At 44.1% G+C, this 27,884-nt stretch overlaps 1 protein-coding gene across 1 annotated transcript in view; it reads right to left on the reverse strand.

Moving 5' to 3' along the window:
* Positions 1–27,884, reverse strand: part of Sorcs3 (sortilin related VPS10 domain containing receptor 3) — a 609,591-nt gene that overhangs the window by 416,037 nt on the left and 165,670 nt on the right. The window contains exon 2 of the mRNA XM_005063478.4: positions 9,902–9,969. Within this exon, the coding sequence (XP_005063535.1) occupies positions 9,902–9,969 (68 nt within the window). The remainder of the gene's footprint in view (positions 1–9,901; positions 9,970–27,884) is intronic.

Below are 27,884 nucleotides of genomic sequence, written 5' to 3' on the forward strand. Positions count from 1 at the left end.
TTTATTGTGTCTAGGGCAGTGATCTTTACGGTGAAACTGCCAGAAGCCACCTAATGGCATGAACTGTCTATGTCCAATAAAGTAATTGGCCGCCAAACAATGGAAAAGTAACAATGAAAGCTTGACTAATCTTTATAGTCATTATATATATAAGCAGGAATGGTGTGTGTAAAATCTACTCTCCCATAAATGTGAAAATAGATAGGCTCTCAGTGAATTTAACTTATTTCCCCATTTTTGGCTTCAAACCACTTTCCAAGTGCCCACCTATCATAGTTTTACACATGTGGACATCTGGCAGGGAAATAAATTAAACCCTGCCTTAGAGAGTAGGGAAATGCATCCATTTATAAATGTTATTTTAGAAGGGACTGTCTGGTCTGCTCACTTATTAACTTCATTAGAAGGCTAATGAATCTACCGCTGAGAAAATGAGAGGGAGCTCTGGCTGGGGAAAGTGATGAGGAGAATTGCACACCCCTTCTCCAAATGCCGGCTTATTTGTGCTTGTGATAAACCTGCACTGTACTTGCAAGGAAATGGGAGACAATGTATGATAACAATCAACAGACACAGGCCATATGTTCTTTCAACCACTGGACAAAAATCAAGATTTATGCATGCAGGGGGTCCTTCCTAGTGGAAGGAAGCAGACTAGGCCATAAAAAGGTGCTGCTTCTTATAATAAATGGAATAACATTAAACCCACAATCTAAATCTGCCCCCACAGTGTTCTTGGGCCTCGATTTCCTAATAAAGTAAAATGTCTGATAACCAAAGACTCAAAACCAACTCTTTCTTGGGCAGTTTAGAACAAAGGTTTCCATGAGCTGAATGGTGACCTCTTTGCTTAATGAATCCAAGCTAAGTAGTTTAGACAAGCATTCTGGCAATTGCTTGCCAACTGGCCAGTATCCATGAGTGAGCAGCAAGTTAACAGGGTGTGTTAGGCTGTTGACACACAGATTAAAACTTAACTACCAGGATCTTTAAGATGGGTGAGGATGGCTGCACTCAGAACTAATGTTGTTAGCTGAGGAAAGAATCCAATGAGCATCATAAATTTTGCCTGTGCTTCCTGTTTGATAGCCCAAGATGCATTGCCTGTAGACTCGGAGTTGAAAGATACCACTTCTACTTAGGAGGAAACAGAAGCATGGTGTTAGCATTGCTTAGAAGCAGAGACAGGCCTTGAACCCACCCTTACTTAGTGCTCAGCAGTTTCCAACCCTACCTAGAGATCAGAATGAATGAGGGGGACTTTAAAACTACAAATGTCAGAGGGTGACTCACGCTTACTAAACTAGAATCCCACGGATGGGACCAGGAGTTTTTTTTTCTTTTTTTTTTAATCACATTGTAGACATTAGAGAATGGTACATGGTCCCTCCCTGCCTTCCATGTTGTATACATGAAGAATAGCAAATCACTTCAATGAATGTAGTTTCCCCAAAAGCTACATCAGATAGATAGATACATAGATAGATAGATAGATAGATAGATAGATAGATAGATAGATAGATAGATAGATCTCTAAAAGACACTTTTTTTCTGAGACAGGGTTTCTCTGTATTGTTTTAGAGCCTGTCCTAGAACTAGCTTGGTAGACCAGGCTGGTCTCGAACTCACAGAGATCTGCCTGCATCTGCCTCCCGAGTGCTGGTATTAAAAGCATGCAACACCAACGTCCGGCCTAAAAGACACTTTTTTTTGAGGGAACAGGAAATCATTACTTGAATCTTGTACCCAGGATCATCAATTACAGTCACTGTCATCTCCATCACGAATGCTGCCACCATGGGCCATATCCAAGTCAAGAAATACTGTGGCCTTCACTGCTTGTCTGAAACAGACAAGTACCTAAAGAAGACTCTGAAATCCTCTATCAAGTGATCCTCTATCAATGTATTCCCGGGCACTGTGTCTCTGGGAGTCTGGAGTTTGTCTCTTAAAGATTGCAGCACAATTGTCATCTGAACCTTAGAGGGGGCTTCTGGGCTCAGAGAAGGTACAAATAATAGTAATTCCATCAGGTATTGACCTGATTTCCAGAGTTTTACATTAAGTCCATCTTTGCATTAAGTTCCAATTTCATATTAAGTTTCAAGTAGTTCCAGAAAAAGCCATGAGAAATAAAGGCCCTCCCTCTGCATTCCAAGGCTGAACCCAAGCACAGAATAAAAATATTTAACAAAATCTATGCGCAAATTGAGTAAGTACCAATCCTTTTACTACCATCATTCCCTATATTATATAGCATAACCATTGCCATAGCATTTTTATTGTGTAAGGTATCATAAGCTACCTAAAGATATTTTAAAGTAGATAAGAGCACGGAGTAAGCTATGAACAAATGTTTACTTGCCTCTGCTGTTTTCTATGTATATTTTACAAAAGTGACCTGAGAATCCCCAAGTTTGGCATCTACTGAAATTCCTGGATCTGCTCCTCAACTGACAACAAGGAATGGATGCATTTTTTTCCTCTAACAATGTTCAATACTCCTGGAGCAGTAAGTTTTCATTTTATTCAACAGAAAAATAGTGTGGGTGACTGTAGAAAACTTATAATGGGGGGTGTGGAGCCCTTACACACCCCTGGTGAGAATGGAAATGGGTGCAGCCACTATGTAAATTGATTTGGAAGTTCCTCAGGCACACTAAAAATAGAACTCCAATGTGACTCAACTATACCACGCCTGGGTATATATGTGAAGAACTGTAAACCAACATACTACAGAGATACCTACACTTGCATGTACTGCTGTCCACAACCACTAAGAAATGGAACAAGTCTAGATGTTCTAACAGATAATATGAATGGACTTAACACATGGTGTATGTTCATGATGGAATTGTACTCAGCCGTAAAGAAATCTGGAACCACGACATCTGCAGGAAAGTTGATGAAGATCATTATGACAAATAAGGCAAACACATAAAGACAAATGCTGCCACTTTCCTTTCATATGTGAAACCGATTTAAGTGCATTTATATGTACATATATGTATGTGAGTATATACATACACACACACGCAAATATGTGTCTGTGTGTGCATGTGTGATGGTGTGGTGGCAGGAATGCTTATGTAGGTCAAACAGTGTAGAAAGTGGCACATAGCAAGGCAGGAAAAAAATCTCAGTGGGAGGAGAAGGTAAAAGAATTCAATTGTCAAGAAAGAAGACTAGAGAACCATTTGTAGTAACAAAGGGGGCCAAGGAGGACTAGGAAAGGGGGTATGAATAGAACAAATTATAATGATGTATATGCAGATGCCATAATGAAAGGCATCTCTGTGCATACTAACTTAAAATCTTAAGAGGCTGGGGACGTGGCTCCATAAGTAAAATACACCTGTGTCCAGATCCCTAAAGCACAGATGTAAAAGTCTCTTATAGTGGTATGGGTATATATATATATATATATATATATATAGCATTGAGGGACAGAAGTAGTCGTAGCTCAGGCCCTCACTGTCCAGTCAGTCTTGCCCAAATAGCAAGTTCCAGATTCAACAAGAGATTTTTGTCTCAAAACTAAGGCAGAGAAACAATGAAGACACAACAGCATCAATTTCTAGTCTCCATATAAGTCTGAAAGGGTGAACACAAACACACACACACACACACACGAATATAAGCACACATCACACAAACACATTGACACACTTTTTAATTAAATCTAGCAAAATAACATATGTACATATGTGTGCCATACCAATCTTTCCTCCAGTTCCTCTCTGCAATTGTTCTAAATTATTCATAGAAAGAGCTGGCTAAAACTTAAGTGTTTCTACAGCAGAGTCCCTCATTGAAGAAGGCACTATATTTCATGCATGCACACATATTCTTGCACGTACCTGCTTCAGAATCCTACGTACAAACATTGCATCTTTCAACCCAGCTAAACATTCCTTGAGGATAGCAATCATAACATCCAATTCCGTATCTCCCAACAATGTGCTTGGGGCCGCTTACACAATGGATGCTCAATTAGTGCCTGTTCAACTGAATGGTCTGTGGCCCTTCAAATCCATTACCACTGAAAGCAAATAGGAGGAGATCCTAGTCCTACTGAGAGGATTTCACATCCTTCTAACATCAGCCAAGCCTTTGGAACCTCACATGTAAAGAGCCTAACGAATAGGACAGAAAGCTTTTAATTAACAGTCTAGTGAAAAAAAACATGTCATTCCAATCTTTAGTTTTGTTTCCATTAATTCACCAGGATTCAGCAGGAATTTCACTAAGGAATTGGGGTGAGCAGCTGTAGAAGGAGGGAAGAATATAAATAAATCGTGAGTGTCATTAAAATTTGTAAACTAATAACTTCTGGGAAGTCTTAGCAATTATCGTCAGGGTTTTCTTGGCAAACAGAAAATTAATAAATCCAAAAGGTCTCCATTTTATATTTAAAAAGCAGCATCCCTGAGAAAGGTCACTGACAGAACAATTAGAGAGGAAATAAATGGTTCAGACAACTGCTTGTGAAGCAGATGAAAAGCCACAGATTCCCAAGAGGCAGGAGAGTAAGACAACTCAATACAAAGAAAGGGGTGGCAAGGGGGAGTTGTGGTGAGGTTTGGCTAGGATCTCCTGGAAGCTTCGTTGGGATATCTAAGCCTTTATAAGATGCAATTTAAATATTTATGCATGGGAAATCAATAAATACCCAAGGCACATGGCCCTGACCAGACAAGTTCATAGTCTGGGAACAAATCATCAGTGAAGTATAAGGATGCAAGCTGAACCATGAGCAGAGAAGGAACACCCAACCCAGGGATGGAAGACTCTCCAGCAGGATGTACCTGATAGTCAGTCTCTCTCCATAAGCATTCTAGCCAAAAATCCCTCATTGTTCTAGATACCCAAAAGGCAGACATACAGGAGGAAAAAAACTGTAACCTGGTAGCTTTTCTGTGAGGATAGTATCTCCCATCAAAGTGGTAGTTGAAATAAAGCAACAGAAGTAAAAGATAAAGATCAAATGTCCACCAAATGTGTAAGGGATATTTACCTATTTATTATTGGCTTTTTCACTGAGTAGATAACTATAAACTCATGTAAAATCTCTGAGGTGCCCTAACCCAATACCCAGTAGAAAGCTTCTACAGAAAAACCACAATTGTGGAGAGCCCAGGCTTGTGGAGATCCCACATGTGTAAGGATCTCCCTCATGCAATGTATTTTTATCTCAAGTTAAGCCCTCAGGGACCATTGTCAGATGGTACACTTGGGATGGGCAAATCCAACAAGCTATCTGTGAATCCAAACATAATTCTTGGCCATGACATATATGTTTAAAACCAAAGACTCCAGGCTCCCAGAGTGGGTTGTGTGCAGAGGTATGTTGAGGTGTCACAAAAGTATTTCCACATATAGATTGCACAGAAAGCCCCCTTCCTGTCAGTCTACAGCACCTATACAACAAATGAGTTGGGAATGAGGAAGTTGGAAACGGGGAAGACTTCTCTAGTGGAAGTTCCAACTTATTGAAGAGGGAATGTCATACCATGGACCAGGGAAGCTCCTAATCTCAGTATCATAACCCAGATTTTTCAGTAGAAGCGCTGTATCCTCAAAAAAAGTCAATCCTGATTCATCAGTTCTTTGCACTTGAATGCCTGTATGTGTCCTTTGACTGACATCATCTGACACTTGCACTAAATGACAACTTTACACAGTCATCCTAGTGTTAATGAAGAAAAACTATGGGCACCTCCAGTTTCACAGGACCAAAGAACTGCAGAAGGAACCCCACAAGGCCACGGAGGCAGATATACAATTAGATGCTGTCAATCTTTTTGTTTATTTAGAAGTAGAGGGGCTCTGAATTATTAACCCAGTGGGGGCAAACAATCCCATCACACTGAAATCGGGGAGGGGATGTCATCTTGTAAAGACATCTGCTACTCCGGGGCTTCCCTGTCACATGGAAAATCAGCAAATTCATTCTCAATGTGGCTAAGCAATTAAGCCAAAGCAGGAGGCTGAAAGGGTGCATGGTTAATTTAGTTTCTTTTTATCTTTGCACTGTGTTAGGGAGGAAAGTCTGAGTGCTCTAGGCTCTAGCTGTAAGCTGCATCATTGTTATCAATACAGGAAAAGAGAATGAGAGATAAGCTTAGGGAGGAATGGAGAAGACTGTGAAGTGTTGCAAGTCTCCCGGTGGTCCCAGCAAACTAGCCTGCAGAAGACCGCAAAATTCATGTTCTAGCACTGAATTTCCAAGGCAGGTCCATCAACATGTACAAGTCCTGAAATCTAACATAAAAAGGCATCATTATCTGATGTTTATCCACTGGTAATGCACATAAATCTCTATATGTTCTCAAAATGCCACACCATATGGAATATCCTTCTGTCACCCACACTGGAGGAACCAACCTGAGACTGTGCTCCTTCAGTCACTCATGGGTCCCCATTACCTCCCATCTGGCTCATTGCCCCTTATTTGGCTCCCTCCTCCCCTATAGACCAGTCCAGAGAAGCTAGCCCATAAAAACAACCTATCATCAACAAGGTAGACATCAATATTCTGATTCCCCACAAGAAAGCCTAAGGAACAACAATCAGGAACACTCTCCTCCCTCCTTAACTCCTGCCTTTATCCATAAAGTCATTACTAATTACTAGAGGACACAGAACATACCCCTTGATGGCCCAGGAGTTCCCTCTGGCAAGCTCCTACAGCAATGGATCCCTAAATGAAAAGTCAATAATGAAATGAAAACTCTACACAAACACACAGGGTTCTAATAATCATTAATAATTACAGCAAAGTAAGAGCTTTCTAAACCGGCTACTGTCCTAAGTGGTTTTTTCATTTATTATTTAATCCTTACAAGTCACTCACTAATTCATTCATTGAGCAAACATGTACTAAGCACCTTTTGAGTGCCAGATTCTCCTCTAGGTGCTGGGGGCAGGGTATTAACTGAAAATGAAAAAATAAACAAGCCTTCCTCTCTCTAAAGCTTAGACATCAGTGGTTGTCTGTAGGCAATAAATAAATCAATAAGTAAATATTTAACATGCCAAATAGTGATTAAATACTGGAAATGAGAAGGTAGCCAGGCAATGAAATGGGAAATTCGCAGCTGAGGGACATGTAAGCAGAGAGGAAGGGAAAGGATGGGCTCCCTGACCGCTGGGGTTCTAAACCAGGAAGGAGTTGAGCGTATACACTCTAGAAGACTGTGTGGTGCCTGTGTTTGGGAAACCACAAGGAAACCACACCAAGGGCACACATGCAGTCTTTACTGTCCCCAGCTTCTATGAAGGAAAACCTGGTCTCAGAGGTTGGTGCGGTATTAAATGGTGGAGTATGATAAAACATGTATCCAATCCTGATCCTTACACTCTAGCACAGGACTGTAATTTTTCAAAAATGTATCTTTGCTAATGCCACTATGGATCTTGAAATAAAATCCCCCTGGATTATTCAAGTGGAGTCCTTGATCCAACCACAAACCCATGGTCATGCTGTAGGGAGGGGCACTGACACAGGAAACTATCAGGTGAAGATGAAGGCAAGATTGGGATGCAATTATGAGGTCTGTGAGCAGCCTCCAAACACGGAAAGAGGTGAGGTTTCCCTCCCTAACACTTCCAGGGTGGAGTGAAGCCCTAGTACTACCCTGATCACAGGCTTCTGAACTACAAAACTGAGAGAATGGGTGTCTCCTGCTTTAAGCCACTCACGAGGGGTTGCTTGTTACAGCAGCCCCAGGAAACTAATACACAGATGCTGAGTAAAGCGTCCGGTGAAGTGCTGAGTTTGCTCAGTGTGCAAACCCACACTTAGACTCCAGAAACTAGATGTCAAAGCGCCTGGAGTGACTCGGTTGTATATCTCATCCTCTGTAGAACTTCGCAGCTCTCATCTAAGGGAAAACTTGACTACTTCTGAGACTGCCATCAAGCAACTGGACCACGTCCTCTGGATTTGTGTAACCCATCCTTGGAACCAGTCAAACCTTTTCTAAAACACGAAGTGCCGGGCATAGGTGTTCCTAAACGTAAGGCCAGGATTTACTGGCTGCTTCCGTGATTGTACCAAACTGACTGCACAGGAGGGAGGCTTACAGTGCCGTGCAGCAACTCTGTTTGGGAGCTTTAGGCAAGGCTTCTGAGATCTGATTCCCCGGCAATACTGCGTGAGTGGAATCCACCCAGCTCTCTGCTGCTAGAGGCAGGAATAGCTCATACCTCCACCAACTTTTACTGAACAGCAAAATTCGGTACGAGACAACCTATAAAAAAGGGAGGCAGGCCTCCACCATCTGATAAGTTAGCCCCCAAACTTTAATTTAGCTGACACCCTTTTCAGTGAGATCTGCTCTGACTAGCCCTCAAATAAGCATGCAAGTCAGATAATGAGACATCTTGTACTCCAGGCTCCCTGCAGCAAGGCCCAGGAAACCCTCAGGATTTGTCACTGGGATGGGTGGTGCTGTAGCCAGATAAGAGGCCTTTAGGGGAAGTATCCACCCCAGTGATGGCAAGTGAAAGGAAATGTACCTGCTCTCCAGGCCTGCAACAGTAAGCTCACAGCACTAGGTACCAAGTCACAGCAGCCGGCGATGCTTGTCATTGCCCAGTGAGTAAGGGCATGCCAGTGTGCTTGTGAGTGTGCAAGGTGTGAAAGGAGGCCTGAGGGTTTGTGTATCGAGCTTTCCTGTTGGACTACATTTGGACCACAAATAATGACCTGGAGACTTATTATCAATTATGAAAGCTTGACCTTAGCTTAGGCATTTTTCCCAACTAGCTCTTATAACTGAAATTACTCTTTTAAGCCACATTCTGCCATGTGGTTCAGTTACTCTGGCCTATACCATATCTCTGACTTCTTCAGAGTCTCTGGTGAAATTCAGCGCCAGGATTCCTCCTCCCTGGAAATCCCTTCTATTTTCTCCTGTCTAGCTGCTGGCCATTCAATTCTTTATTAAAGCAATCAGAAGGTGCCTTGGGCAGAGACACATCTTTATAGTGTGCACGAACATTCCCTCACAGGTTTGCACACAGGTGTGCACAAACATTCCCTCACAGGTTTGCACACAGGTGTACACAAACATTCCCTCACAGGTTTGCACACAGGTGTACACAAACATTCCCTCACAGGTTTGCACACAGGTGGTCCCTGACTGGAGCTCCTAGCATCATGGCAAAATCAGAGTCTTCCCGTCTGTGCCAACCCTTCTCTGCCAAGCCAGTTGTACTCCAAGATGTTCATTAGGACGCCTCCTTACCCTCTTAGGCACAAGAGGTATGGTACATTCAATTGACAGAATGGGGGGGGGCAGCTAAAACTTCTTTTGAAATAAAAATAATCAAATAAACTTCAAAGCTGAAAATATGCTTTAAAAAAGGTTGTTAAGATATTGGCCCTTTTGCTCATTATATTTCCTTATGTAATACAAAACAGTATTATTCTATGGGAAGAAGGGTTCGCAAAGGCACCATAAACGTCACCATGCAGATGTGAATCTGTTTTGTCTACGTAGCCACTGGCTTTTTGAAAACTGCAGCATCTTCCAAGTGCTAGAGACGCCCCTGGGCCAGATCCACACCCCTGCCCCAGCAGCAGCCCTCCTAGCCAAGGGACTCTGCTTGTTAAGGAATCTCCCACTGCCATCTCTAACCAGCCTCTGCTTCACCAAGTAGAACCAGACCCTGCAGGCCTGCAGGAGCAACCTACCAAGGCAAACAGACAACAGGCAAGTCCTAAGGAGTGTCAAGCCCACCTCCCACGCCAGCTCTCTCCCACCTAGGGCATGTAGGGCACCAGAGGTACCAGTCCCATATTCCTTCTAAAACAGGCTTCTCAGTTGTTTAGCTTACGTGTCTTCCCAGCCAAAGCATTCAGGGCAGCTATAAGACGGTCTAATCCGCTTACCTCCACAGAGAGCTCTCCGTCACACTCCCCAGGTTGAAGTCATACAGTTTCGTCAGGATCAGTATAACCTGCAAGGGGTAGGGGTGAGGGCAGAGAAGAGGGACAGAGGGGGAAAAGGAAGCTTACTTTAGTTTGTGTAGCAGCATACATCGCATCTACTATCACCCAGAGGAGGGCTTAGCATTTATCCGCTGAGTTTGAGGAGTATTATAGGATCAAGCGAGGGGTAAGAAATTATTAATGTAATGCACCCCAGAAACTGGTTTTAATCCTGACAGTGCTTTGTATTTGAAAGAAAACATGACAACAGGAATTAGTTGGGCACTAACAGTGGTCTCTACACATCTGTCCTTCTGCAAGGTCAGGCCCAGGCCAGCTGGCTTTGCTCACTACCAAGGCCACTCAGAGATCAGAGACACCCCACCCCCCCTGCATTTGATCTCAAGATGACTCTGATGTACAGAATAGGACCTAAAAGACTAAGAGGGAACTAGGTCGACACTTTCTGTCTACAGAAGGAGTTCAAAGAGTTTTTGTGTTTTCATCAGACACAAATACCTGAATGGCAGCAGGCTCAGCCCACAATGTTCTGATACTGCCTGCCACTGATCATGTGGCAACTGTCCCCACCTCACAGTAAGCAGGTCAGGGGACTTCACCAGACTCTGGGACTATCTTCCTGACTCCAGCTGAAGTTGGGAAACCCAGAGAGCTCGAGCTGCCTTAGACACGACTCGTGAGTGACTAGAACTGGCTCTAGGTCTGTCCCTGTGCCCTCTCCACTTCACCAACTGAGTACCAGGCAGTTCCATGCCTGCCCCTAGCATGTACCTGGAGAGTGGCTTAAGCAAGGACATCCACAAGGATGTCAATCAAGTGCACCAACACTATCACCCGCAGCAACATGCAGGTGGGGGATCCGCGTGCCCAGTTGCTTATAATTGTGTTTATCTAAACTTAATACACATCTCATTTCACTTTTCTTTACTCTTTCCCATCTCACAGTTTTAACTCCCTCCAACTCATTTGCACAGCAGCCATTGAACGCTCCCTGAGATAATTAATTTCTTCTTCCACGATGGGACTTTCCCATTCAAGGTATCCATTTAAGATTAAAGAAAAATAATCAGCCAATATAATGAACATTTTATGGCATTTAACTCACAACAAAGTGCTCACTTGGAAATTTATTCTCATCCAGCACTCCATGGGGTCAATCAGCCCTATCTCCCTTTCTTCTGTGTAAAGTAAGAAATTAGAGGAGACGATCATTGTCTATTATAGGCCAAAAGGAGTCCATGCAAGGTTGACTTGGGATATCCAATTTCTCTGTAAGCTATCACCGGAGGCCTCAGGGTTCTCACGGGTGGGATTCTTCTGTGTAAAACTGTAGACTCTTCCAAGCTATCTGGTGTATTACTCAACACAGGAGCAAGGAGAATGCAACCTACACAATACATTGTACTCCAGGGTCACTCGGTGGTCCTGGTCTCTCTCATCATAGTCAGTGTCTCTTTGCTGAATCCAGAGATTAAGGAAGTTCCAGAATTTATTCCTCTTCTTTCCAATCAAGTGCACATCAATGAGCCAGAGAAGTTCTTTCTGTTGAACATGAACACACACACACTCTCACACCAGCATTTTCTCTCCTTTCTTGTAGCCTCCTTTTATCTATGTAGCCATTCTCAAAGCCACCATGTAAAAGCAGGAGCAGTCATGGACACCCATGACAAAATATGGGGAAAAAATTCACCAGTGCAACCAGGAATAAGTCAGAGTGGCCATCTTGGGGTCAGGAGTAAAGCAGATCACTTCATTTTCCCCCAGTGTCATAGCCAGACAAGCTGCCATTCCTCCAGAGGGGAACACTGTTGACTGAAGCCCCCACTTTGGATGCAGCAAAGGCGTCTGCTCCTTGCTTGCCAAGTCTGCATCTCCATAGGGCTACTTCCAGTCTATGGGTAAGTGCAATAGGACACCGGGCATACTCCTTCCTCAGTGACATGGGACTCCTCTGACAAGTGGCATTGACTTTTTAGTTCCCTAAAAGATTCTGGACTTACTCAAAACTGCATGGCAGCCCCAGCTAGCCTTCCTTGTGTTGTCCCGGTCTGTCTATTCCCTGTGATGTCAGCACTGCTGCACGATACAGGAGTCAATGCATCTCGCACAGGTCCAGGCTGCTTTCTTTCACAGCCATTGTTCCTAGTAAGTTCCTCTTATCAGATCTTAGCTTCGGGCCTGCTAGCTGGAGGGTCCCTACTCACACATCCTTTCACACTTTGGTGTCTGTTTTCTTTTAGGTGAGTTCTACTTGTCCTCCTAACTTACATACTTTCTTGATTAGAATCCTTCACTGATTCTATCTACAAAAGCATGGAACCCTGACACCTGACACTGACATTTTAAAGCTTTTCATGGTGTACCCCAGATATATTCTCATTTTTCTAGTTTTCCAAACTCTGTCCTCTATTTTCATCTGTCTGGGCTTCCTAAGGTCTTGCTGCTTGGGCAGCCACACTCACATTTCAGCTTTCTCAGTCCCCCTGCTTGCATCACTGACTGTATTCTCGTTGGTCTCTACCTTCCCACCTGTTGCTCTGGAAATGGACCAGGGTCCACCTTCCTCAACCAGCCCTTCAAGGCTAGTCTATTAGTGTTCTCTCCTCTGAAGTTTTGTTTCCAAATGAGTCACATGATTTTCCAGTTACCATGGTCTCACTAGGTCCTAGATGTTACACAAGTTGCCCTCTCAAATAGACCATGAACGAGTTGAAGATGAATGCTTTACCCCTCCATCCTCTTCACAGCCAGGCTCGGAATCTGAAGGTTCTTCACAGTAAGAGCTGTTGAGCCAACGACGAATGCTGATGTTTTGGTAGCAATTCACAGACTGCAGCCAAAGATGACTACCCAGAAGGACACAAAAAGTAGGGGATGCTTTACAATGATTGGACTTGGACTAAGTGGTCCGAGGTAGTACTCCACGGTGATGCTCTTTGCATTCTATGAGTAATATGAATCCAAAGGTCATGTAGGGAGCACGAGGAGCTTGGTAAATTGGTAAATGTATATTTGTTGGATCCACCCCAGAAAGTTGGACTCAGCAGAATCTAGACTGTGTCCAGAGAGCACCCTAGGGCATCCAGAAGCTCAAACTCTGAGAAACACTCCATCGCACACAAGTCTTCTGCCAGCTCTATGCTGCAATGCTGCCATGCATTCCACCACAGGGAGACCCTGATCTGGACATTCCCTCTTTCCTTTAACTCGGCTGGATGTAATTTAAGAAACCAAGCAGGGAACAGTCACCAGTGTCCTCCAAGAAAAGGTCAAAACATGATACAAAGGGTTTCAGAAGTTTCCTTTCCCCTAGAGCCCAGCACTGACGAACATCAATAGAGCTATGAAGAGATGATGATGTAACCTTTAGGCTTATTACATCTGCAATGAGCAAACAAAATCAAGAGCAAAAGAAACAGGTCTTCACATCCTTGGCATCTCTTATCGCTCAGAGCCTTGCAGCAGCCTCTGGGCAAAAGGAAATTGCCAGAGAAGACTGAGCATTAACACAACAAACCACCTAATACAATCCAGACAGCTGAGCAAGCACTCAGACCACAGAGAAAGGGAGGAGCGTGCCTGGGAACATGCAGGATCCACACATTGGATGGACTACAGACCTATAGCAATGTCTCAAGGGATTGATCTAGAAGAATGGGCATGGCAGTTAAATACAAATAAGGAAAAACAGGGATCAAGTATTAAACGAAGCCCTACTCTGTAATTCCTATATTCTTGGCAAACCTTTGGGACAAGGCAGGCATGCTATCCATTTTATAGATTAAAAATAACCCGTCCCTTAGTCAGCCAGAGGCCTGCTCCCACCAGGCCTGAGTCAGCCTTCTTAGTTCTGCTCTGGTTTGTTCCTACATCTGGTTCCTACAGGATCATGTATAAGGATCATGGAGAAAGAAAGAGAGAGAGAGACAGAGACAGAGACAGAAACAGAGAGAGAGGAGAGAGAGGGAGAAGAAAAACATCCCCACACACTTAGGCATCCCCACACCTCACCCATTCAAGAACTCCATAAATGTTTACTAAGCACCTTTTGGAAGAAATGGAAAGAGCCCAGCTACATTATGGAAATCAAAAAGAGCCAGAGGAGGTCAAGGCCCGGGGGTGATAAGAACTTTGGTTTTCTTTGTTCTTAGCATAAGAAACAGAAAGCAGGTGTGTGCAGAGAGAATAACTACACAAACTGCCAGGAGACAAAGTTCCTTGCATACTTGGTCAAGAATGTCTTCTACCTAACCTGCTAAAATCCATGTAGGACTCTAGATATCAGGGGAAATGAAAATAAACTGGAATAAATCTTGAGTAAACAGCATCTCTCTCTTCCCATAGACTATCTGCATCCACATACACACACAGAATGAGGGAAACTCATGACTATGTAGGCATGTCTAAATATAGCAAAGAAGTTCATATACATGAAGACATCAGCAACATGTTACCTCATTCTAAAGTGGCACCTGACATCCCTAGACTTTGATTCTGTTCCTCCATCTTGTCTATAAGATTGTGACCTGTCAAAGGTCAAAAATCTCAGTGCATTCTACCCTTCATCCCCAGTGCCAAGCACATGGCCTCACACACGGCATTTACTATGCAAGGGCCTTTGGCTGGATTATAAATGATGACAATAAAAAAGAGATGAGATGATAAACGTAGGAGAAAAGTGTGGGTAACTTGAGAAAAGGAAGAAATTGCACCCACGGAGTATAAATAACAAAGCCTCCATAAAGGAAAGGCTGTAAATGCCGGCTTTAATATATGCTGAGAATCGGGATACATCATAATGGTGTCTACTTGCTTTCTTGATCGCCTGCTTCAAGTCTCTTTTTAATTCATAAGGGGTAGACAGACTAGAGAATGGGGCAGAAGGAGCAGTCCCGGGAGTGACAAACAGCTGAGAGGCCAACTTCACAGGCTTTGGAGCAGAGGGCCAACCATGTGTTGGGTGCTGCGCACAGGACTTCTTCTTAGAGAGAGAGGTAAGGCACGGAAAACACTAGAAGAGCAAGAAGGGAGGAATCATAACCTGGTGTGGTCCCTGTGAGTGAATGGAAAGTCTCATAAAAGGGAAAGGATGGTACATGGCGTATAAAGAACCATAAAGTCCACGGTCACAAAGAAGCACACATACGTGCAAATCGGTCACTTCCTGTGGTGAAGGAGCAACAAAGGGCGTGTGTGGTACTGTCTTGACTGCCCGCCCTCATCTACTCTCCTCATTCTCAGACTTCTCGTGTCTTCCGATCTTCCCAGATGCTCAAGCAAGCGAAGCACTCCACACCAGCAATTAATGTCCTTGTGTCTCATCCTCCCTTGTCTCCCTCATCCATCTATCCCTGCCCTCTGTCAGACACTGCGTGAGATAAAGTGATTAAAATAGAAACAGTTCCTACCAGCATGAAATTTAGAACTCCCTTTATCTGCAGCCTTCCAGAGTCTCTGTACTGCAGCTAAGGAGCCCAGATCCTACGCAAGGCTGCCAGAGAGTCTTGTGGTGAGGGTCCTTCTAACCTTTTGACATGTCACACTCTGTACGAGAGGAAACACCCAGCTCAGAAACTGTAGCCTCTTTGCACCAAGGATCATCTTTTTCCATGTCTAAATTTACTTTGTCCCCTGCTCTGCCTGAAGTCATGGGTTGCATTGAAGAGGCCATTTGCAAAGGAAGATGATCCACCTTATTGGGTGGGAAACAATTCAGATTCTGGCACCGTTAAACTCCTTTAAAAACTGCCCATTGCTCCAGAGCCTGCTGGAAACAGAGGAGACCAGCAGCTCAGAGCCATTGCTCTCACCTGGCCAATCCAGTCAGCTCAGCTCAGGAAGGGAGACAGGAAGCCCCAGGGGATTCCTGTCCTCCGAAAGGATAATGCATAATCTGCAAATTCATAAATCACTAAGACATTCCTGCCCGTGAGCACAGTCGGTGGAGGGAGAACATTTAATGCCTGTAAAATTTTACTCGGAAGGAAAATTACTTTAGTTCATTAAACCTTTCTGAAAGCTTGATTCCTTTAAATCCAAGGGACTCCTGTCCTCTTCCCCTCTCTCCCTGCCTCCTTCCCTGCCTCCTTCTTTCTTCCCTCCCTCCTGTTCTTTATGTCTTTCTGTTTCTTCCCTTCCTTCTTGATCAAGTGTAATAACTTCACATCTTTGGAGAGCACAGCATGATTCTGAATGCTTTCACACCGGTACAGGCTGATCAACCCAGGTAATGAACATTTTCATCTCTGAACATTCCTTTGTGTTTGGAGCCTTCTAACTAAAGGAAGTATTGGGTCAGAGCAAGAACAAGGTGCTCAAAAGTGAACTTACAGGACAGCCAGGGGCAGCGGCATGAATCTGTAAGGACAAATACTTGGCGGATCACAAGTTCAGGGTGAACTTGAGCTGCAGAGTGAGTTCAGGACAGCCTGGGTGACTTCGTGAGGACCTGTCTTAAAATAAGGGATTTTAAAGGGGTGGCTGGGTCCATAGTTCATTGGGAGAACATTTCAAAATCCTTGAGTTAAATTCCTAGAACTACTGGGGAACAGGGTGTAAACTGTACTGCCCTACCATTGCCCCCAACTAGAGCATTCTGTCCTTGCTAATTGGAACAGGGCCCTGCTGGTTTTCTTGACCAGGAGCAATTAACAATGCAATGCAAATGAGATGCTGGATATACACTTCTTTGGGAATGCCACAGGCATGTACCAGAAGTCTCAGCACTGGCGCAGTCTCTGCATCTCCTCCCACAAGGGGGAGCCTCAAGCTCTAGGGAATAGAAACACATTCTTATCCAGATCCCAACTGACTTCGCTGCACAAGGCTGGCTGGGTACTCGCTTCATATACAGAACAAAGCAAATGGTGATTTTTTTTTTTTTTTTTTTTTGCCTACCATGAGTTTCGACTCTAGTTGGAAGGATAGAGAACTAATTACCACAAAGAGCTTGCAATGCCGTCACTAGGCCCACTCCCTAGTTCGTTCAGGTGGAAACACTGAGGCTTAGTAGAGAAATTCCATGTGATCTTTGGATCATTCCTTGTCCTACACATGGCAAGAGGAACACCCAGGTTTTGGAAATGTATGACAGTCCAAGAGCATGCCCCAATTCTGGTCTATATCACTTGCCTTTCATTTACTAGCCCATACTTCCTCGGAATTCAGCAAAGTAGAAAGTGAGGCAGCATCTTTGCCAACATGAAGTTTGTATTTTAACTGAGGAGATAAGTAAATAGAAAATGGCAGCAGTCAGAGGGTGGAAGACAGCAAGCAGGAGGAAGGAAAGCACAAGGTGGTCATGAGAAACTGGAAACAGACAGGATGGCCCTAGGGGCTCAAAGCAGAAGACAATAAGGAGTCCAGGCAAGAGTTTGACAGCAAGCTGTCATCTGCACAAACTTCTCAGTGAGGTGAGAGATAATGCTATTCATTTGTCTCTCTGATGGTAAGCATTACAGACAGAAAAATAAGTCAGTGCAAAGGTCCTGGGGCAGGAGACTGCTTGAAAAATTCAAGGGATGGTAAGAAGATTACTGAAGCTAGGGAGGTACAAGGTGAGAGTCAATGAGGGACTGGGAGGTCAAGGTCTCGCGATACCTTGTGAACAGATATAAGGGCTTTGGTTCTTATACCAAGTCAAGTCAGAAAATACTGGAGATGTTGTTAATGACACAGATGTGAGGAGACAGACTACTGATCCAATCATCATGGCCAAATTAGAGCAAGCAATTAATTACAGCAAGATTTCTGCTTTTAATTTGTGTACACGGGCTGTCTCTCCCTAAGTGTGGGATTCAAGAGATCAACATTAGACGTGAAATAAGGTTTTTATGGCTCATGAGTAAGCAGATTCCAAATGGGGGATTTGGCAAGCAAATAGGAAGCAGAAAACAAGCGTAACAAGTGGGTCATAACAACCTCCTGAAACAAAGACATGGTTTCAAGGTGGTCATAATGACAGGTGGTCATAATAACCTTTTGAAAGAAAGGTAAGGTTGCCCATTTTCTAGAATAAGCAGTACAGAATCATTTGTTTAAAGGCAGGGCATAGCCCAACCATTGAGAAGCAGATTTAGTCATAAACATGAATGAATCTAGTTTGTCTTTAAGATGGCTTTCAAGCCTAAGATGGAGGCTGACTGGTTCATCAATGTAAAGAGAAAGAGGAGATTTGAATTCTAACTGGATGCTCTAGTTGCTGTTGGCAGTGAGGGAACAAAAGTGATTTTGGAGCCAACTGTACCCACCCAGGTGAAACAAGGTGTGGGCTGAACCTCAGCAAAAGCAGGAAGGGTAGAGAATGAGAAGAGGTGGGCGCAGAATACATTTGAGGACAAAGCCAAAAAAATCAGTGAGAACTAGACAACACGGTATAATTAAGAGAGCTTCATCAAAGAAAGCATCAGCCTCTGGATCTGAGACACTGGAAGCAGCGAACTGAGTTCTAAGATGTGGACTCTAGGAGAGTTTGGAGAAAAGATCAGGTTAGCATTGAGCAGTATGTTCAAGATGTCCAAGAGATACTGAAATGCAGAACTCAAACACGATGCTCAATATCTGAGTTGGGAGCTCAGCAAGGAGACCCTCCTGGAAACAACATCTGGAGACATCAGGGATCAGATGGCAATAAGAGAGATGGGACCAGACGCATGGATATTGTGGATACAAGGTTTCAAAGTTGAAGAATTTCAGAAAGAAAACCAGACTTTTAAATGGGCACAGGGTGAACACAATGGTGTTTACTATGAGCAGACTTTGAGGAGCCAGGTACACAGATGGTCCCTTTGTCTAAGCAACTTAATATGTATCCAGCTACTGTCCTGTGGCACCTGTAAGCAGCAGCCACTGTGATGCAGATGGAGGCTTTGTCTCAGCTGATGGGTCTCCTCACCAAGGAGGGGCTGTATAACCACTGCATCCCAACTTGCCAACACAAGAAACCAACCAAATCTGGTTTCTATGTAGCACCTGAGGTCAGACTGGCTACAGCAAACCCCTCCTAAAGCAGAGAGGGAGCAACTTCTCCTGGGACCTGCTTTCCCTCAGTCTCTGCCTAAACTACAACTGCTCTTCTCAACAGTACTCCTCACAGCACGCCTTCCAACAAGGAGCTCATGTCACCACAGACGGAGGGGAGTGGTACTCATGTCTGTGGAGTTTACTGGCACCGCACAGACCTGACCACCCAGAAGCAGCTGGCCTCATACCAAGGCATGAGGATCTTTGAAGATACAGTAGCCACACAGCCAGGAGCCAAAACCTGTGTGAGATTATGAAGCTATCTTCTAGTAGGTTTGAAAACCAAGAGTCAAAAACAGGATGATTGATCTCATTTGGTAGGTGCTATTAGCCACCACATGATATTCTCCTCATGTCCCTCAGCTCTGGACTTTGTTGAGTAGTTTAGGTTTCCCAAGAGGGTATCACCATGACAGAAAACATCTGTTGTATTATACTAGACATTGCAGTCTGTATCTATCCATCCTGAGGATCTCATGCTACTAAGAGGCAAAGAAGGGGTTACTTACTAGCTGGGGTGATCTGTCCCTGTTATTAAGGGGAAGTAGATGCTATTGTACAATGAACCCAAGGAGAATGATATTTAAAGCTTTTAATTACTATTATCCTCTAATTAATTTCAAGTCTTCTTATTATTTTCAAGTCCTAAAGTAAAAGTTAATGGAAGACTACAGTAATAAAGGAAAACAATTAAGGACTCAGACCCTTCAGGAATGAGCATTTGGATTACAAGGTCACATTACCAGCTTGAAATGCCGAACACCAAGGTGCTGGCTAAGGGCAAAGGGAACATGAAATAGACTGAAGGAACATGTGGACTTGAGCTGGCTCATCAACTGTCACTTCATGACCATTGGTAGAAATGGATGGTATGGCCATTATACATATTTCCTTGTTTGTTTTATGAGAAAAGGGGTGGATAGATGGGTAATAGAGGATGGATGGATAGGTAGATAGATAGATAGATAGATATATGATAGAAACATGGGTGATAAATAAATGACAGATATGAAGATAGATTCTTAATATATAGAGAGATAAATAATGATGATAGATGATAAATTATGTGGATAGTAGATCGAAGATATATGACAGATAGATGATAGACAGATAGTAGATAGAAGATATATGGCAGATAGGTAGATAGATAGACAGACAGATAGAACCCATAAATTTTTCTTTTCTCTATGTGTTCATTCTTTTATTCAAAGAAAGCGGTAATTAACATCACAACTATTTTAGTGCACAGAATAACCGCAAATGATTGTCACAGGACTGCAAAAGTAATTAATATCACCCAGAGAAGCCACAGCAACTAATGGAACTTCATGTATCACTTCCTTGAAAGACAGTGAAAGCAACCTTCTGGTCTAAAAAGCAGCTGCATTACATTAGGCAGAATCACAATGGCACTGGAACAGAAGGTTCCAAAGTTGCAGACAACCCACTCTCTCCCAGCCCCACCCACTCTCACAGCCCCACCCACTCTCTCACAGCCCCACCCACTCTCTCACAGCCCCACCCACTCTCTCACAGCCCCACCCACTCTCTCACAGCCCCACCCACTCTCTCACAGCCCCACCCACTCTCTCACAGCCCTACCCTGGAAGACCCAGGGAGCCCAGGAAAGTGCAGTTCTGGAGTCTTTGTAAAGAAAGTATTTCTAGAAGGAGGGGAAAATCAGCCATGCAAAATGCCACAGACAGTCACATGAAATGCCCATAGTTTAGGTAGGAGATAACTACACAGGTCTTAGATACAACTCCTTACTTAGTTTCTAATCCTCACCGTCATATACCATTTACCAGAATGACCAGTCCATAGTAGATCTCAAATCTAGTTCCCTACTGACACAAGTAAGTCCCAAGGTGTCTGTAAGGTCAAAGCTGACTTCCTCAGCATGGAAACACAACGGTCTTCCCAGTCTGACCCATGGTCATTTTTAAGCCTCTTCTGGGGTCAGTTTCCCACAATGACTTCTAAACTCCACCACACTGAAATAGCCATCCGGCCTCCATTGCATCCTCCTCCTCCTTTGAACATGTTCTCCTCCCTTCCCTGAGGCCGCTCTCCCATTTTCTCCCCATCTTTCAGGTTTCATTGTGAATATCCTCAGGTCCCTCAGGTATCACTGGTCCCTGTGGTGGTTTGAAAGAAAATGTCCTCCAGAGGGAGAGGCACTATTAAGAGGTGTGGCTTTGTTGGAGTAGGTGTGGCCTTGTTGGAGGAAGTGTGTCACTGTGGGGGTGGGCTACTCCTAGTGCCACAGCTGATGTCCTGTTGCCTTCTGATCAAGACACAGCCAGCTCCATGTCTGCCTGCACACCATCATGCTCCCTGCCATGATGACAATGGACTAAACCTCTGAAACTGTAAGCCACCACCTCTATTAAATATTTTCCTTTTGTAAGAGTTGCCATAGTCATGGTGTATCTTCACAGCTATAGAAACCCTAACTAAGACAGTCCCCAAGAACATAACTGATCTACCCTCGATTTAAATTCCTATAGCTTACTGCACAAATATGAAATATGCTACCCACTGATTTATATTATATTTTTCACTTGCATATAATCTCTATTATGAAATTCAGTGATCCTCCAGGACAGGAACCCTGTTTCCCTCATAGGAACACTATGAGCTTAGCGCTTTCCACAACATTGCACCCATCAAGAGAGATTCAGTGTATCTGCCGAAGTTAAGGTGCTTCCACGGGCGTTCAAAAGAGAACACGAGCCTTGCTCATGGAGAACAAGAGACTCGAGTGATGGTAAAACATGGAAAAATATAATTTTCCATTTCCCCCTTTTGAGAATACTGTTTTCGAACGTCTCCTTGGACATGCTCATCTGCCTAGCCTTGCCAGAAGGGAATTTCAAAGTGACTTACAAAAGAATTTCAAGGATTGCCACAAGAAGGCGAAAATACAGAGAGAGGAAGGGAACACAACAAACGTTCCTTGAGTTTTAGAAAGCTGTTGTTCTCTGAGGGTTCACAGAGGGGCCCTGGACTTGATGGGATATGCATTGAAGTAAACACTAGTGCTCTAGCAAAGGAGCATGACTTGGGAATAGTTCACACACAAGCAGTGTAACAGGGAAGGGGCATGCCAACACTTACTGAGTACTTACTAAGGTCCAACTGCCATGCTTGGTGCTCTTGGCACACTGAGCAGAGCATACACAGAACTAGTAGGAGGAGATGACACTGTCTGCACCATCCAACTGTGAGCGCTACCCCAGTCATGTAGTTGACAGGTTTACCTGTGTCTCCAGTATTAAAGGAAGGGAAAAGATGTAGACGTTAATAAGTCCCTCAAACGTTGGCCATTGTTTAGAAAGCGCTTTGCCAAATTTGGTAGCTAGGGAAAAGGCAAATGACAGATTAAGGAAATGGTGTTGTTGAAACAAGGAGCTTGTGAAAAATGGCTGCTGAATAGTAGGGGGTTGTTCCAGTTTTGTGTAACAAGCCATTAAAAGTGAATTAAAAATCCATTCACTGTCATTTCCCCAAGGGGTTTTGAAAACGAGCGAGATGGCCATGACTTGGAAATGATGTAGGTAGCAGGAAACCCAGCATCGGGGATGGGGCCAAATAATGCCAGATTTCCCTGCCAATTCCTATACTCACAGACGCAGGCACTCCAGAACCAGGGCAAGCCAGCTAGCTCCAAGGGACATCTTAGCTGGTAAACTGAGGTCACACCTTCCTAACCGTCTATTACTGCATCCATGCAACCACTTTCAGCACCATTCCAAATCAAGGCCAAGGGCCCTGGGAGTAAAGGGAAGATTTGGCACAAGAAATAAGCTTCCATATATGACCACCAATGTAGCGAGAAGCACAGGAAACCCGCTTGCTTAGGAATAGAGCAGATGCTTTAAGCCAGATAATCTTGCTGTGAACTCGACTCTCCATCTTACTGCCTGGACCTCAGACCAAGAACCTGCCTTACTGAGTCCCCGACAGACTCATCTTGCAAGTTAATATACCCCTCCCTTAATTAGGCTAACTGTGAGGAGTATGAAAAAGTTCTCTCACTACCAGGCATACGGCATACTGAATGAAAGAATGAGGACATGGTTTCTCCCAGGTATGGTTGTGAAGAAGGTTTATTGTAGCTATGAGGGAGCTAGAGACATCTGGAAGAATCTAGACTGAACTAGGTCATGAAAGAAAAAGGAGGTAGGGAGAGAGGAACCAGGAGCCAGGAGGCCAGGAGTGAGCCAGGAAACCAAGAGAGAAGAAACAAGAGGACATGTAGCCAAAATGGCTGAGTTAGATAGGGAAGAGAAGCTGGGGGGAAGGGGAGAGAAGCTGGGCAGCTGGAGAAGCTTAGAGTACGGGTCGGGTATGCCAGCCAGGATGACTCTGTAACAGGTACTTGGGATGCTGAGAACCTGGCAGCCAGCATTTGCTTTGATACATCAAATAGGCACTTTAGTTAGCCACTGGTCCTGAGCTTGAGACCTAACACACACCTGCATCTAATATATGCACTCTGTGTTGCTCTAAGCCAAGAAGGCAATCTGCCATCTGGGTGAAAAAATGCCATGTCCCCAAGAATGAGCATTTCCCTTCTTTAGTGATGACAACTTGGGCCTCACAGAATGCCGAGCAGCCTTGCTAGTCTCTCCCTCACGCAGAGATGAAAGCTTAGGGTTCCCCACACAGAGTTCTCATTTTGTGTGGCCACGTGGTGATGAGGATGAAGTTAACAGGTCCATACAAGTCCACGGTTACTAGTGTGTCATCTTGGATCGTGTCTTCGATTTCTTTCATTTCAGGTGCTGTTTGCATGGACCCTGCCCCCAGGCATTCACTCCCCTACCTTCCCACTCCTGAAACAGGAAGTGTTTCCCTCCCAGGTCTCAGGAGTACTCAGCCAAATGCTAGTACTGTTGACCCCAGTGGCTTCTCTGGGGATCAGCTGTCCCCAGATTACAGGCAGCCACTAGTCTGGGGTGTAAAGCATCAAAGGCAGGACTTAACCAGATTGTAAAATACCTTGAGGCAAACATCAAATCTGGTTTATTTGCTATTAGATTTTGAGCATCTGTGGGTGGTATTGGTGTACACCTTTAATACTAACACTTGGGAGGCAGAGGCAGGCAGATCTCTGTGTGAGTTCAAGGCCAGCCTGGTCTACAGAGTGGGTTCTAGGACAGGCTCCAAGCCACAGAGAAACCCTGCTTCAAAAAACCAAAAAGAAAGCAGAAAAGATTGTGAGCATCTGAGACTGCACAGCCTCTCATGGATCCCCTGCAAACAAGGGTGAAGCAGGAGACCCGAACCAATCCGTGATCCAGCATCAATCAAGTCAGCTTCTCACTCAAAATCACTACAGACTCTTACAGGCAAAAGCCATAGCGACCACTGGAGGGTGGGGCTCCTGACCTACAGCACTCTCTGTGCTACAGGGGAGACACATGCTGGTTCCGGCCATGACAGGCAGCGCGGTACCACTTACAGGAGGCTGGAGACATTGCACCCACCATCTCAGACCAGCCCCAGAAGAAGACTGAAAGCTTGCTCTGATGAACTCGCTGCTTTCTAATTGGGATGGAGGAGAGGCCGCCATTCCTAGAGGCTTTTGGTGGGAAGCTGCTTTGCCTGTTCATCTTAATAGAAAAATAAAACAAGAATAAGACAAGAACTTTGGAATTAAGAAACCAAGGGGAGAATAAACAAGAAGGCTGGGGGCTGCCGTTCATGGTCCTTGTTTTTTGTGGTCTGTGGCAGCTAGAGCTTGGAATTGGTGCAATGTTTGCAGCCACATGTAAGCCATGCTGTGGGGGTGAACTGAAACCAGACAGTGATTATTTTAAAGACTGAGCATACAAATCTCAAGTGCTGATGTAACAAGTGATCACAGATTTAAAATCATGTTGGAATTCCAGAATGTGTTGAAGTAGCTACAACCATAGTATCAGCAGGGTCACACCCCTACATCCTTCTGGAAATTCTAGAGAAGAATCCATTATCCTTGCATTTGCAGCTTTTAGAGCATCTGCTCTCATTCCTTGAACATGGTCCTCTCCGCCCTGAAAGTCCACACTCTTTGCTTAAGTCTTTCTCACATGGCATCACCCTGACTCTTCTGTCTCTCTCTTCCGCATTTAAGGATACCCGTGGTTGCACTGGGCCCTCATGATAGTGTAAGATAACCGGTTCATACTAAGCTGGGCAGATGCAATCACAGGTTCCTGGAATCAGGATGTGGACGTTTTACCATGTCACTGTTCTGCCTCCCATAACACATTAAAGATCTTCAGCTCCATTTGTTAAATGGAGGTCTAAGAAGAGACTAAAGAGATGAAGCGAGACATCAGGAAGGGTGGGTGGAAGTTTGCTGAGAATGCTATTACAATGATCTAATCACAACGCGTAAGAGCTCCTAACTGTGTAAATATTCGTGGGAAACGGAAAAAAGGGAGGGGGAATCCCTGTAAACGCAGTGGCCAAAAATCACGACCGGGGCATAAGAGATGAGGAGAAATACCTCCGGGGGTTCTAAAAGTCAGTGCTGCATCATAATCAGGGAGGTGGATTTGAACTTCAGTTCCAAAATGCAGAAGAGGATTAACAGGAGATCCCATGACCCCCATTTCATACTTCAAGTTAGTTTCACAGACTGTTACCCCTGCAACTGTGTATCCTCCCTGGCTTGGAAACTGCCTAGCCCCGGATTTCCTTCTACTCCATCTTGCTCATGACCATGGGTCAGCGATCTCTCCTGGCATGCTCACTGCTGAGCAGATCTCTTCTCTGGATGTCTAGGAATCTTCTTTCCCATGGGTCAGCGATCTCTCTTGGACTAGCATTTGGCCAAAATTCTCAGAGGTCTGTAGCATGTGCTCCAGTAGGAAGACCATCCATTCATCCACTGAAGTGTTTGAAACTTCTTTACATCAGAATAAAAAAGATTTAGTGTCATCAGAGGCAGTGCCAGACTTTAAGAGAATTGTCCTTTTCAATCTCCTATGGGGGCCAACATTTTACTTATCTGGACTTCTAAAATAGCATAGGCCTGACCTTTGTCTTCACATAACTCCTAAAACAGAGGAGGAACCTCAAGCCATGTATAGCATGTTATTTAGAAGCCCTCTCTGGTGTAGCCTAGAACCTAGCAACAAAGAACAGGGAACTCACTTGTATTGATTCACCCACATATGTTTGATCATATCTCCTTTGTCCCTCCCTTCCCCGAGAATGCATGGCCACAGTCACGAGAAATGTATCTTCTGCAAAACATCACTGTAAAAATCAGTTCTCTGTGTATTTTAGTTACAGAAAGAGTCCATACCAAGGAAACTTGAGAGGGAAAGAGAGAAAAGGACACATTAGTCCACCCGGTATGCTGACGTGGAGTTCAAACCAACTCCCTCTATGATGTAAAGCTCACAAAGTATACTTGCAAATTACAGTGTCAGCGCTAAGAGCTGAACTGCCAGGTACAGAAGCAGACATGGAGGATGGGTCAGACCCCTGCTGTGGAGAAAGAAGCTGGCAGATGTTGGAACAAAGAGAAAGACTAAATACAAAGGGGAAGAAATGAATTTGAGTATGGTGCTAGACTGATGGTAGTCCACCAAGGGACTCGGCACAATTTTCACTTCACTTTGGGAATAAACGACCTTTGTTTAGGTTATTCCATTCGAATAACCTTTCACATCTACTAGGTACCCAGCTCTGTTTGAAAAGTTGCAAGAGGTTAGATACAGTTTCTTCCTTCCAGAGACCCTCCATCACACGGAGGTTGAACAAGCAGATCGGCGTATACCCAAATCCTGCTGTCTCTTCACCAACAAGGACTCTTTCTATATATACTAAAAATCATAGTGGTTCCTCCAATCCTGAGGTCCAGTGGCGCCTTCCACATCAAAACACAATAGAGAAGAAAGGCATATGTGAAAAGCACTGGCTTTGCCTGGAGAAGCCAGATCATGCTGAGTAAACCCAGGAGACCTCCTCTCTGAAGTTGGCTGTGTTGGGAGGACACCTACAACAAAGCCACTTGCTTTAGAACAGCTGACACCTTAGTGCTTCAAAGAGGCATGGTGGCAGCAGATTTGATCTTCACCTACTAAACTGGCCTTGACTTTGCCACCAAAGATCATTATCCCCCACTTGACCCCAAAATGTGCATATGGGTTCATCTTCATGCTCCTCACTGCCTGGCAGTACCCAGTCATCCTCTCTCCCAGCAGTAAGTCATCCTTCATTGCCCTAACCCACACGCACCTCCCCACTGGCCCATTGTATCCCCTGGTATTTCCCCTTCCAAATCCTTCCTGGATATATCTTGTACTGGGCAGTAGTAATTACATCCTTCCCTTGGAAACCACACACACCGTTGAGACTGCCTCAGGAAAGAGTGTAGGGAAGCATTAAGATGCTGACAGAATACAACATAGAACCAGAGGATACCAGCAAAGCTACACATGCCACAGAGAAAATACTAAGGGCATCTATGTCCTTGATGATACTATTTGAGTCACAGGATCAAGCCTAACTTAAGTCATTAACTTTGAATATTTTCTGGCAAGCAAGCCAATAAATTGTCCTTTTCAATTCAGCCTATCCATGTTCCTGTCACAACGGAAACACTCCTCCCAACCTTTTAAGCCTCAGATTAAACAAGACCACCCAACTTCTGGCAGAGATTTATGTGGGAATTAATGTATCCTAACATAATAACTTCCTCTAGCATTGTAACATGAATATGTATGTTCTCACAATACTCTGAGATATCTGGCAGTTTTGAGTCTCTTGATCTTGTCAACAGAAAAAAAATACACAAAAACTATAACTTTGTCTGGTCATAATAGATATCTATAAACATCTGCTATATATGAACATGTACAAGATTCCAACTAATAGTAAAAGTTGCACTAAG

This window comes from Mesocricetus auratus, unplaced genomic scaffold, assembly GCF_017639785.1.
Source record: "Mesocricetus auratus isolate SY011 unplaced genomic scaffold, BCM_Maur_2.0 Super-Scaffold_4256, whole genome shotgun sequence".
NCBI lineage: Eukaryota > Metazoa > Chordata > Mammalia > Rodentia > Cricetidae > Mesocricetus > Mesocricetus auratus.